Source organism: Theropithecus gelada, chromosome 15, assembly GCF_003255815.1.
Source record: "Theropithecus gelada isolate Dixy chromosome 15, Tgel_1.0, whole genome shotgun sequence".
Lineage (NCBI taxonomy): Eukaryota > Metazoa > Chordata > Mammalia > Primates > Cercopithecidae > Theropithecus > Theropithecus gelada.
The window spans coordinates 46,360,945-46,375,190 of NC_037683.1; the positions used below are offsets into that span (position 1 = coordinate 46,360,945).

The 14,246-nt window shown below is 39.7% G+C and overlaps 1 protein-coding gene across 2 annotated transcripts; it reads left to right on the forward strand.

The window, feature by feature from the left end:
* Positions 1 to 7,402: 7,402 nt before the first annotated feature.
* LOC112608567 (NADH dehydrogenase [ubiquinone] 1 alpha subcomplex subunit 5-like) lies at positions 7,403 to 7,787 on the forward strand. 2 transcript variants are annotated; one of them, XM_025360504.1, is made up of 2 exons: positions 7,403 to 7,472; positions 7,618 to 7,787. In XM_025360504.1, the coding sequence occupies exons 1-2, from the start codon at positions 7,403 to 7,405 to the stop codon at positions 7,785 to 7,787; spliced, it is 240 nt and encodes a 79-aa protein (XP_025216289.1). The 2 variants fall into 2 exon arrangements, with proteins under 2 accessions (XP_025216289.1, XP_025216288.1); XM_025360503.1 differs by having other exon boundaries at positions 7,403 to 7,464; positions 7,499 to 7,787.
* The last annotated feature ends 6,459 nt before the right edge of the window (positions 7,788 to 14,246 follow it).

Sequence of the window (14,246 nt, forward strand, 5' to 3'; positions counted from 1 at the left end):
AAAATTTATCTGAAAAAGAAAATGTGCAAGAACAGCCAAGAAATGATTTTAAAAGGCTGGTAAGAGAGGATTTGGCCTAGCAGATATCAATATAAAGCTATAAATCACTATAAAGCTATAGTAATTAAAACAGTGTGACATGAGGACAGAAAGAGACAATAAAATTTCTTTAGAACATAACACTGGGTCCAGAAAGAGACTAATAAATTTGTAAGAAATTCATATATGAGAAAGGTGGCATTTTTTAAATCAATGAGAAAAGAATGACCTTCATAATAAATTTTATTGTGGCAAGTAAATAAGCTTACTTATCCTACCTCACTGACTCAATAAGTAAATTCAAGATAAAATAAAAGTTAAATTGAAAAGTAAAACTTTTAAATCATTAGAAGAAAATACAAAAAGGAGAATGTACTTAAAACCTTAGGGATATTACACAAGAGACAAAAACGAAAAAGAAATTTGCTACCCCAAATAATTAAACTTCTATATAACAAAAGATATCATACACAAATGAAAAAGGTAACTGAAATAAAATGTTTGCCACATATGTAATACACAAAGAAACACTATAGAGAATATATAAAGAACTTCTAGGCCGGGCGCGGTGGCTCACGCCTGTAATCCCAGCACTTTGGGAGGCCAAGGCGGGTGGATCACAAGGTCAGGAGATCGAGACCACGGTGAAACCCCGTCTCTACTAAAAATACAAAAAATTAGCCGGGCGCGGTTGTGGGCGCCTGTAATCCCAGCTACTCGGGAGGCTGAGGCAGGAGAATGGCGTGAACCCGGGAGGCGGAGCTTGCAGTGAGCCGAGATCGCGACACTGCACTCCAGCCTGGGCGACAGAGCGAGACTCTGTCTCAAAAAAAAAAAAAAAAAAAAAAAAGAACTTCTAGAAATCAATATTTTCAAAATTAGAAAAATGAGCATAAAATATGAAGAGATAATGAACAGAAGAAAAATGTTAATAGCAAAAAATGACAAATAGATTTATTCTTAACATTTTTAGTGATCAGGGAAATGTAAAATAAAACAGCAAGATATCCTTTTTCACCCATTGTAATACAAAATTTAAAAGACTGAGGCCGGGTAAGGTAGCTCAAACGTGTAATCCCAGCACTTTGGGAGGCTGAGCGGAGGAAAATCACTTGAGACCAGGCGTTCAAGACCAGCCTAGGCAAATAACAAGACTCCATCTCTACAAAAAAATTAAAATAATCATCAGGGTGCACTGGCAAGCTCCTGTAGGCCTACTTATCCTACTTACTCGGGAACTGAGAGGAGCGGATCACTTGCGCCCAAGAGTTCAAGGTTACAGTGAGCTATGATTGCACCACTGTGCTACAGCCTGGGCAAAAAGGCAAAATTCTGTCTCCTTAAAAATTTAATTTAATTTAATTTAAATTTTAAAATAAAAAATAAAAGACTGATAACACCCAGTATCAGTCAGGATATGGAGAAATGGGTACTGTTGTATTCTTGGTGGAGATTTAAATTAAGACAGCATTTCTGAGGGCAATTTAGGGCATCTTTCAACAATTTAAATAAACATACCTTCAATCCAATAACTTGCTGTCAAAATATCTATCCTAGAGAAGTATTTGTACATGTGCCAAAGAGTCATGTAAAATGATATGATTTGCAGCATTGTTTGCATGGCCAAAGAAAACATTACATATAACCTAAATGTCTAACAACAGGAAATACTCAAATAAGCTATAATATATTCACACAATAGAATATTACATGTAACTCACACAGTAGAATATTACATGTAACTTTTTTCTGTTGCTTGTTTTTGAGACGGAGTCTCGCTCTGTCGCCCAGGCTGGAGTGCAGTGGCGCAATCTCAGCTCACTGCAAGCTCTGCCTCCCAGGTTCACACCATTCTCCTGCCTCAGCCTCCCAAGTAGCTGGGACCACAGGTGCCCACTACCACGCTCGGCTAATTTTTTCTATTTTTCAGTAGAGACGGGGTTTCACCGTGCTAGCCAGGATGGTCTCGATCTCCTGATCTCATGATCCGCCCACCTCGGCCTCCCAAAGTGCTGGGATTACAGGCATGAGCCACCACACCTGGCCCTACATATAACTTTCAAAGAAACAATTACATAAAAATATCTACGGTCAGGTGCGGTGACCCACCCCTATAATCCCAGCACTTTGGGAGGCCGAGGCAGGTGGATCACTTGAGGTCAAGAGTTCGAGACCAGCCTGACCAGCATGGTGAAACCCCGTCTCTACTAAAAATACAAAAATTAACCAGGTGTGGCGGTGCATGCCTGTGGTTCCAGCTACTTGGGAGGCTGAGGAGAATTGCTTGAACCTGGGTGCCGGAGGTTGCAGTGAGCCGAGATCACACCACTGCACTCCAGCCTGGGTAACAAGAGGGAAATTCCATCTCAATATATATATGTAAATATATAGTGTGTGTATGTGTATAAATATATATATAGAGAGAGAGAAAGTGTGTATGTATATACATACACAAGACATGGTATATTGTTAAAAGCAAGCCGCATATATTAAAGAAAGACACAGAGGATTTTAAAAGACTCAAAACTTTTAAAAATAAAAAAATACGATTTTTGAAATTTAAAAAACCAAATAGATGAATGAACATGATATCCTGGATTGGATCCAGGAACAGAAAAAGGATGTTTGTGGGAAAACTGGGAAAATTTGAATAAGCCTATAGTTTAATTAATAGTGCCAATTATGTTTAGTTGTGCCACTGCTAATTTCTGAGTTTTGATAAACATTTCATGGCTATATAAGATGTTCACATTAGGAGAAGCTGGTTGAAAGTTATACAGGAAATCTACATCCTATCTTTAGAACTCTTCTGCCAATCTAAAATTATTTCAAAATTTAAAACAAATTTCAAATGTATTAGATGACATTAATAGCAGACTAGAACCTGCAGCAGAAAATATTAGTAAACTTGATACCATAGCAATATACATTAACCAAAATAAAATAGAAACAAATATAAATAAAGTATCAGTGAGCTTTGGGACTTCAAGTAGCCTAATATATGTACAACTAGAATCTCAGGAAAAGAAGCAATGGACAGAAAAAAAAAATGGGAAAAAAAATGATCAAAATTTTTCCAAACTTAAAAAAAAACCTACGAAATCATAGATCCAAGAATCTCAACAAAGCCCAAGCAGAAGAGCATGAAGACAGCGACACTAAGGTAAATTATAATGATTGCTTTAATCAGTGGTAAAGAGAACATCTTAAAAGCAATCATAGAAAAAGACACGTTATATACAGAAGAACAAACATAAGAATGACGGCAGTCATTGTCAGAAACAATGCAAGCCAGAAGACAGTGGTGCAGTATCTTCAAAATGCTAAAAGGAAAATTCAGCTGTCAGAATTCTATACTGAGCAAAATACCTCTCAAAACCAAAGTTAAATAAAAATATTTTCAGACATACAAAATTTGAAAGACTTTATTACCAACAGACCAGATCTATAAGAATATTAAAAAGAAGTCCTTCAGGTGGAAGAAAAATGTTATCAGAAGGAAATACCTATCTATACCAGGCAATAAAGAGCTCTAGAAATGGTAAATAGGTGAATAAATATAAAATATTTTTACTCTAATTTTTAAACCTTTTAAAACATAACTTGGATGTGGCCAATAAGAAGCTAATAAATTTTTTAAAGGAAGGAATATATAACATAGTTGACTATTGGAAGCAAAAGTAATAAGGTATTATAGAATTTTAACAGACGTGGAATTACAATATATAACAACAATAGCTCAAAACCCAGAAGAGGCGAAGTGAAAGTGCACTGTTGCAACATTTATATACTATAGGTGAGGTGGTATTATATTAATTAAAGGTAGATTAAAAGGGGAACAAATAACACATGGAACAATAGAAAACAAACAGCAAGATGAAATATTTAAATCCAACTATATCCCTGGTCATTTTTAATGTAATTTGTGTAAGCATCTAAATTAAAGGACAGAGATTGTCTGATTAATTTTTTAAAGATCCGGCCAGTCACGGTGGCTCATGCCTGTAATCCTAGCACTTTGGGAGGCCAAGGAGGGCGGATCATGAGGTCAGGAAATCGAGACCATCCTGGCCAACATGGTGAAACCCCGCCTTTACTAAAAATACAAAAATTAGCTGGGCATGGTGGTGCGTGCCTGTCATCCCAGCTACTCGGGAGGCTGAGATGGGAGAATCGCTTGAACCCAGGGTGGAGGTTGCAGTGAGCTGAGATCTCACCACTGCACTCCAGCCTGGTGACATAGCAAGACTCCATCTCAAAAAAAAAAAAAAAAAAAATTAAAGATCCAACTCTATATTAATAGCAAAGTAGATATTAGAGCAAAAATATTAACAGGGATAAAGAGGGTTAGTTGAAAATGACAAAGATGTCAATTCATCAGGATAACGTAACAGTCCTAAAAGCTTATATATCTAATGACAGAGCCTCAAAATACATAAAGCAATACCTGACAGAACTGAAAGGAGGAACAGACAAATCTGTAATTGCAGCCAAAGATTTCAACATCCCTGTCTCAGTAGTTGAAAAATAAGTAAACAGAAAATTAGTAAGAATATAGGAGACTTGAACAATACTTTCGTCCAACTTAATTGATATTTATAAAACCCTTCACCCAACAACAGCAGAACACCATGGAAAAAGACAGCTAAGGAGAATTCTCCTGAGGTCAAAACAAACCTCAAAGACTGGCCTCAAAAATACTCCTGCCCAAATGTAATTGGATCAGACTGTGGTGCAATGTATTCCCCAGCACATGATCAAAAACAATAAAGCAATCAGATGACAATGTGTGGAGCCTAACACTGGGTGTGATACCAGCAGAAGTAGATACTTTTACAAATAGATCAGGAAAAGCGACAGTCAAATGGCTCTGCTAAAACCACTGTTATCCCAGGGTGAATGTGCACATATGCAAGGCTACAGTCTCTAAGGAAAGACAGAGGCTTCATGCTGTGGGATAATAGACTAAATTAAATAGTCTAGCCAAGTCAGTAGTAAAGAAGTAAAAAATAACAAAAGCAAGCTACAAAGAGGGGTGGAAGATTGATATCTAGAGTGGCTACCATATATTACCAAAAATATAAAGTTTCAACAAAAAAATTATGAGTCATTCAAAGGAACAAGAAAGTATGCACACATGAAGGGGGAACACAGGCAAGAGAAACTGCCAGCCAAGGGCCTCAAGTCATATTTAGCCAATGAAGATTTCAAGCATCCACTATAACTATATTCAAAGAATTAAAGGAATTCATGCTTAAAGAACTAAAGGATCTACATATTTAGTGCAACCCCTATCAAAATCCCAATGATGTTTCTGCAGAAATAGAAACATCCATCCTAAGATTCGTATGGAATCTCAAGGGACCTTGAGTAGTCAAAACAGCTTTGAAAAATAACAAAGCTGAAGGACTCACACTTCCTGATTTCAAAACTTACTACAAAGCTACAGTAATCAAAACAGTGTGGTACTGGCATAAAAACAGACACATAGACCAATGGAATAGAATGAAAAGCCCAGAAGTAAACCCTCATATCAAGTGATTTTTGTCAAGAGAAATTAGACTGTTTATTTAGGAAGGGACAGTTTTTTTCAATAAATCATGCTGGGAAAATTAGATATCCACATGCAAAAGAGATTCTTTTGTAGTGCCAAATACAAAAAAAAAAAAATCAAAATGGACAAAAGACCTACCAAAAACTATCAAACTTTTAGAAGAAGTCACAGGGCAAAAACTTCATGAATTTGAATTTGGCAATAATTTCTTGGATATGACTCCAAAGGCAGAGGCAAAAAAGAGAAAACAATCAACAAATTAGACTTCATGAAAATATTAAAATGTTGTGTATCACAAGACTATGTCAACAGAGTAAGAAAGCGACTCACAGAATGGGAGAAAATATTTATAAATTATATATCTGATGAGGGATTCACATCCATAATATAGAGAGAACTCTTAAAACCCAAAACAACAACAACAAAAGAAAAACAGTGCTATTAATAAAAGGGCAAATAACTTAAATAGACATTTCTCCAAAAATCTATACAAATGGATAATAGGCACATGAACAAATGTTTATTACTAAATCATTAAGGCAATGCAATCAAAACTACAATGAGATAAGATAGTCCATCTCACCCATTAGAATGGCTGCTATTAAAAAAAAAAAAAAAAAAAAACAGAAAATAACAAGTGTTGGTGAGACTATGGAGAAATTGGAACCCTTGTGCACTGTTGGTGGAAATATAAAATGGAAAACAGTATGGCAGTTTCTCAAAAAATTAAAAATAAAATTACTATATGATCCAGCAATTCTACCTCTGGTGAGGGGTGGGGGAGTAAAGGAAGCTATGGTGACAATTTCTCATCAAATAGAGAATATTAATAAAGAGATAGAAACTATTTTGAATGGAAATTTCAAAATTAAATGTACAATAACCAAAATGAAAAATTCACTTAGAGGTGTTCAACAGTAGATTTGAATTGGCAAAAGAATCATCAAACTTGAAGATAGATTGATAGAGATTATATAATCTGAAGAACAGAAAGAAAAAGGGATAAAGAAAAATGAACATAGCCTTAGGGAAATGTGAAACACCCTTAAGTGTACTAACATATGAGTGTGATAGGATTACCAGGAGAGAAGAGAAAGAAATGAACAGAAAAAGTATTAGAAGATATAATGATTGAAAACTTCCCAAATTTGTTGAAAAACATTACACATTGAAAACTTCCCAAATTTGTTGAAAAACATTACACATCCAAGAAACTCTACAAACTCAAAGAAACCCACCCCAGACATATAATAGTAAAAGTGCTTGAAAGACAAAGAGAAAACATTGACAGCAGTAAGAGACAAATAACTCATCACATACAAGGGAATGATAATAAGATTAGCAGCTGACTTCCTATCAGAAACAGTGGAAGCCAAAAGACAGCAGGCTGACATATTCAAAGTACTGAAAGAAAAGCCTGCCAACCAAAAATATTAAAAACAGAAAAACTATCTTTCAAAAACCACAGCAAAATAAAGACATACCTACATAAACAAAAACTAAGAGATTTCATTGCTAGCAGACCCACTTTACAAGAAATACTAAAAGAAATCCTCTAGGCTGAAAGCAAGCAAATACAGATGGAAATTCAAATCCACGTGATAGAACAAAGAGCACTGATAAAGATAACTATATAATTATAAAAGGCAGTTTTAAGTGCATATTTCTTATTTCTTCTCCTATTTTTTAAAGAGATTATATAAAACATTATATATATAATTATATTCTTGGAGAAAATGTATACTCTAAAAATTACAAAATATTGTTGAAAGAAATTAAAGAAGATCCAATTGGCTCATCGGCACGGTCATGGCAGGTGTGCTGAAGAAGACCACTGGCCTTGTGGGATTGGCTGTATGCAAGAGTCCACACAAGACAAGCAGCTAAAATCAGTCTGCTAAAATGTAAGAGGCTAAGAATATTGTACACAAAGATCCTTGATGTTCTTAAGCGAACTCCTAAAAAAGCAGCATATAGAAAGTATACAGAACAGATTGCAAATGAGAAGCTGACTATGGTTAAAGCAGAACCAGACGTTAAACAATCAGAAGACCAACTTCAAGGTGTTCAAATAAAAGAGGTGATTCTTCAGGTTGAAAATGAATTAAGTCTGGCAAGAAAAATGATGCAGTGGAAACCATGGGAGATGTTCATGGAGGAGCCGCCTGCCAATCAATGGAAATGGCCAATGTAATTAATAAATGACTGGTGGGTTGATGGGAAACTGAGATAATTAAATATTTTGTTATATTAAGAGCATATCCATATTATTGACATTTTATGATCAAGAAAAGAAATATAGAAAATATTTAAGAGACTTAAAATTAGTGATTATGGTAATACAGTCTTGTGAATCAATTTTTGATTTAAAAAGTATTCACACAAATTATTACAAAGATGATATTTCTTAGAACAGAGAGGTCATGGAAAGATTTGAAAATTAATTTTAAAAAATCCTACAGATCTTCAGTGCAGAGGCCATAATCCAAAAGTAAAGTTTCTTTAGTAGTATCTTCAATACATCATTAATTTTTTTATCATCCTGAAGAAGAAAAGGTCCTTAATTATTATTGTCTAAACAAATTTATAGATCACTCTTTAAATAGTAAGAGTGAATATTTTCAAATGTGATAAAATAGCACAAGTGGCTGGTGATAAAATTTGAAATTATAGTTAACCTCCTTAACTGTGATCTTAGGTATGTAAAGTAAAATTTAAGTATATAATTAGGCCAGGTGCGTTGGCTCACACCAGTAATCCTAGCATTTTGGGAGGCCAAGGCAGTTGGATCATTTGAGATCAGAAGTTCGAGACCAGCCTGACCAATATGGTGAAACCCCCATCTCTACCCAAAATACAAAAAAATTACCTGGGTATGATGGTGTGTGCTTCTGATCCCAGCTACTCGGGAGGCTGAGGTGGAAGGATCACTTGAGCCCAAAAGGCAGAGGTTGCAGTGAGCCCAGATCACACTACTGCACCCTAGCCTGGGTATCAGAGCAAAACCCCATCTCAAAGAAAAAGAATTAAAATTAAAAATTAAAATTAAAATAGGCTAAAGAGCTGAATATACATTGCTCCAAAGAAGATATACAAATAGCCAATAAACACTTGAAAATATGTTCAACGTCATTAGCCATTAGAGAAATGCAAATCAAAATCACAATTAGATACCACTTCACTCTTACTATGATGGCTATACATATATAAAATTTTTTTTTTGAGACAGGGTCTCACTCTGTCACCCAGGCTGGAGTAGGGTGGTATGAACATGGCTCACTGCAGCCCTCAACCTTCTGGGCTCAAGCTATTCTCCTGCCTCAGTCTCCCAAGTAGTGGGGACTACAGGCACATGCCACCACGCCCGGCTAATTTTTGTATTTTTTGTAGAGACGAGGTTTCACCATGTTGCCCAGGCTGGTCTTGAACTCCTGGTCTCAAGTGATCTGCCCACCTCAGCCTCCCAAAGTGCTGGGATTACAGGCGTGAGCCACCACATCCGGCCAAGACTGCTATAATTTAAAAAGCAGATAATAACAATTGTTGGTGAGGATGTGGAGAAATTGGAACCCTCATGTATTGGGGAAATGTAAAATGGGAAAGTAAAATGATACTTTCCATTTTGGAAAATGGCAGTTCCCCAAAAATCTACACATAGAGTTTCTATATGACCCAGAAATTCCACTCCTAAGAAAATATTCAAGAAAGGCCGGGCGCAGTGGCTCACGCCTGTAATCCCAGCACTCTGGGAGGCCGAGGCGGGCGGATCACAAGGTCAGGAGATCGAGACCACGGTGAAACCCCGTCTCTACTAAAAATACAAAAAATTAGCCGGGCGCGGTGGCGGGTGCCTGTAGTCCCAGCTACTCAGGAGGCTGAGGCAGGAGAATGGCATGAACCCGGGAGGCGGAGCTTGCAGTGAGTCGAAATCGCGCCACTGCACTCCAGCCTGGGCGACTCTCAAAAAAAAAAAAGAAAATATCCAAGAAAAACGAAAATATACATCCACACAAAAACTTGTACACAAATGTTCGTAGCAGCACTATTCATAATAGTCAAAAAGTGGAATCAACCCAATGTCTATCAACTGATGAATGGGCAGATGAAATGTAGTATATCCATACAATTGAATATTACTTAGCAATAAAAAGAAATTAAGTCCTGATACATGCTACAATATAGATGAACCTTGAAAACATTAAGCTAAGTAAGAGAAACCAGTCACAAAGGGAAACATATTTTATAATTTCATTTATATAAAATGTCCAGAATAGGCAGCTCAATAGAGACAAAAAGTAGATTTCCTAAGACTGGAGGAGGTTGAGGGGAAGAGAGGAGTGACTGCTAAACAGTATGGGCTTTCTTTTGAAAGTGATAAACATGTTCTAAAATCAACTGTGGTGATACTCAAAACTATTGCATTGTACATTTTAAATTCGCCCGTTGTACACTTTAAACTCCCCCATTTAAAGTGTACAATGCAACAGTTTTGTATTTGAATCGTACATTTTAAACGGCGGAATTTAAATGGGCGGCTGCATGGTGTTTGAATTATAGCTCAATAAAGATGCTATTTTTAAAGAGAACTAACCATTGATTCGCACAACATGGATGACTCTCAAAATAATCACGCTGAGTGAAAGAAGCCAGATTTTAAAAAGAGTACATTCTGCATAATTCCCTTTATGTAAAATGCTAGAAAAGGAAAGTAATCTGCAGTTACAGAGAGCAAATCTGTGGTTGCCTGGTTGGGGAAGAAAGGAATGGATTACCAAGGAGCATGAGAAAAATTGTGGGTATATTAGATAAGTTCATTATCTTGATTGTGGTCATAGTTTCATGACTGTATACATTAAAACTAATCAAATTATATTATTTAAATGTAGTTGTACATCAATCATCCTTCAATAAACCTGCAACAAAAAAGCATACTAAAAAGTCACAAGATTATTTATATGTATAGATATATATATATAATCACAAGACCTATTTCTATGTATAGATATACATACGCAAATGATCAGAAAAGTATCTGGATAGATATACACAAAACTAATAACAATAGTTACTTTTGGAAAAGTGAAAGTGTACATTTATTTTGTGTAAATAAATAAAATTCTAATAAACTTCCTTTTACTTTTAAAATAGTGAAATAAAAATCTAACAACAATACCTAGTTCCAAAATAAAATGACCCTAATTTTTAAAGCGCCCTTTGGCTGGGCGCAGTGGCTGACACCTGTAATCCCAGCACTTTGGGAGGCCAAGGCGGGAAGATAACTTGAGGTCAGGAGTTCGAGACCAGCCTGGCCAACAGGTGAAACTCTGTCTCCACTAAAAATACAAAAGTAAGCCAGGTGTGGTGGCGCATGCCCGCATGCCTGTGGTCCTAGCTACTCGGGAGGCTGAGGCAGGAGAATCGCTTGAACCCGGGAGGCGGATGCTGTAGTGAGCTAAGAATATGCCACTGTACTCCAGCCTGGGCAACAGAGGGAGACTCTGTCTCAAAAATAATAATAATAATAAATATAAATAAATAAGTAAATAAACAGACCGTTAAACCTGCAGAGACATGGACTCTGAAAACTGTCGAGAACCTCATGGAGGAACCATCAAGATGGATGCTCTGAGCACAGGGAAGAGGGACCAACTGGAGGAACCCAGTCACTGGCTGCCTGGGCAGACAGGCTTTGCATTGACTGAGGGAGATAGGATTCAAGGGTGGACAAGTCAGTGTCAGAGTTAACCCAGGGCCATGCTCCTGCCTCACTAGGTGGTGCTGAGCTAACCCCTTCACCCCTCTAGGGCAGTTCTCCCCCTGGACAGTGAGCATGGGTTATGATGGCCTTTAAGCACTTTCCTGCTCTGATAGTCTGTAATTCTGCTGTGCTTCTTCATCCAGTTCAGTTCACTCCCCTATTCACTTTCCTAGATTTTGCACTTTTGTAAGATCCCTGTGAGAGTTGAGCCAAGACCTCTAGCTCCTCACCTGGAAAGCAAGTCTGCCTATCATTTGTTCACTCACTCATTCATTTATTTTTACATTTATTTATTCATTGAGAATTGCTTATGTGTTCATTTAATTGCTCATCATCCATTCACATATTCATTCTGTAAACATTCCTGGGTCAGCACTGGCTGGGGCCTGGCCTAAGAGGATGGTTCCTGTCCCTTAGCCACTTTCTCCGACTTTTCCACACCAATTAAGATTTCTAAATAGATTCTTTGTAATTGGGTCTTTGGGACATTATCCCTGAGGTACCCCAAAGTTTCTAAGCTGGGCACATTTCCTCTCTTCCCTCTAAATTTCCTCAGGGATCGCACAGTCCCTTGGTGCACAGAGTGCTTTGAAAGGTGTCACCTCCATATGGCCTGCCTGCTCCCCTGGAAGCTGTCGGCTGAGATGGAGCTGGGCGCTACCAGGTCCGGGGGTCCCTGGCTGCCCACAGTAAACTACTGGCCTCTCCGTTTCCTAATTTTACCAAACCTGACACATTGCCAAGAAACCCACTGAATTCTAAGCAGTTTGTGTAATTCTGCCAAATTCCAAAGTTCCATTTAATTCTATCGAGTTGCAAACCCTTTGCTGAATTCTATGAAAGTTCAGGCATGTTTTCAGAGTTTGGAAAGCTGGGCTGGTGTGAAACTCCATGTCCCGTCCACCAGGATTCTCTATGTTTAGAAGGCTTGGGCTTCCTTCTTTGAACTGTGTCCCCCTGGCTCCAGAGAGAAAAGGTCCCTGGTCTCAAACCCTCTGAAACATCCTCCAGTGAGCCAAGGAAATGGATCCAGAGAGCCTGAAGGTGAGTGAGAAATGGGGATGTGAAGGCAGAGGAGGGAGTCAAGAGCCTGAGAAGAACAGGAGCCTTGGCTTCCCCCTCTGATCGACTGTGCAACACTGGGCAAGCTTCTTCGCCTCGCTCGCTGGGCCTCGGTTTCTCCATGTATAACAGGGGGGCAGTCCAGTTGATCTGTGAGACCCTTCCCAGCTCTGCCAAGGTGTCACCTAGGCAGGGACCAGCCCGTGTTTGGCATCCAGCGGCTCACTCCCAGTTTGCCTTAGCCACAGAACATCACAGCAAGACAGGAAGTCAGCCGTGGCCAGGCTGGCAGTCTCAGCTTGGCCTTCAGAACCTGGGAGAGGAGAGGAAGGGTGACATCCCTGCAGGCTGGCTGGGATAGGAAGCAGATAAGAAGTGAGAGAGAAAGGTGGGCATTATCCAAGAGGTCCAAACATAGGGCCACAGAGTGAAAAGGAGAGAAGGCTCGGCGCAGCCTTAGGGAGGACACAGGAAGGCTCCCTGTGGAGGTGCCATTTGAACTGGTTTTTCCATAGCATTCTGCCAGGAGGGAGGTGGGGGCAGAAAGAACATCATGGGCTCTGCAGACAAAGCTTTCTGGCCCTGCTTTGGGAACCAGAGTCCACAGCATCGGTCACGTTCCTCCTCCTCCCGCAGGCCCCACCCCCCGGCTGAAGGGCAGAAGGAAGAGCGGGGGGGCCCCAAGTCTTTTGCGGCTTGCCCCTGCTCCTGGGCTGCCGTGTCCTTCTGGGTTGTTGTAGGCAGAGTTTGCTCCCTTCCCTCAGAGCTGCCCCTTCCTAGAGATGCCCCTGCTGCCCCTCCTGGCCGTGGTTTCCACACGCCTCCTCCCAGGGACAAAGGCATCTGCCCAGCCCTCTGAAGCACCCTGGCCCCGGGTTCAAGGAGAAGCACTACTGGAGCTGGATATGTGTGTGCACACATATGTGTAAGAGACAGTGAGCGGTACCTAATGTGTGTACGCTCACATGAATGACAACACAGGTACACACATGAGCCTATGTGTGGCTTATACTCACAGGCACACATTTGTGCACCTGTATGTCACACAGGTATTTGTGCATTCTCCTGTAGGTGAGTGCACATGTGGTGGCCTGTATGTATATTCCAATAGGTAGCCAACACTGCAGATGCTTCCTTGTGACTTTTGGGAATAAACTGTAGTACCCGGAACCACGCAAAGAGGAAGTGGTGCCTGAGCCAGCCACTGGGGCCTTGTGATGCCATCTCTGTGTCGCACCCCAGCCCTGGCACAGTGCTTGTTTCTGTTTGTGCCCTGTTAAATGGGGGTCCCTCTCCAGGAACCCAGCCTCAGAGTTTCCCTGCTGGAAACTCCAAAGTCTTAAAGGAAACTTGTAGCTCACATATACCTGGGCCCATGGTGAGTCTGGACACAGTCATGTGAGACAAGACTTTTTCTCTCAGGCCCTAGGACTGGATCAGAGATCTTGCTGCAAGGCACCCCCGAACTCCCTGAGGGAGGGCCTCCGTGTGTGGCGTTAGGCTCTGAACCCTACACTTACACTCTGGGAGAAGAACAAGTAGCCATAGGGGCCACCCACCTGGAAACCTCATGAGTGGTGAAGGCCCAGTGAGACCTAGAGAGACTCCACTTGTGACCCTTCAAGTAGCCTGACAGCAGAAAGAAAGGAAGAAAAATATGTACAGGAGTAATGAGCTTCCTGTCACTAGAGGGAAGCAAACAGAAGCAGGATGAGGCTGGGTATGGGAGGTGGGGGGAGGGTGAGGCTGGGTATGGGAGGTGGGGGAAGGGTGAGGCTGGGTATGGGAGGGTGGGGGGAGAGTGAGGCTGGGTATGGGGGTATGGGGGGAGGG

What these genes read in the sequence shown, in the direction of transcription:
- LOC112608567 (XM_025360503.1), top strand. Translation starts at nt 7,403, where the DNA reads ATGGCAGGTGTGCTGAAGAAGACCACTGGCCTTGTGGGATTGGCTGTA. An exon ending in GCTGTATGCAAGAGTCCACA is followed by an intron (nt 7,465 to 7,498) that starts CAAGACAAGCAG and finishes TCTGCTAAAATG; the next exon opens with TAAGAGGCTAAGAATATTGT.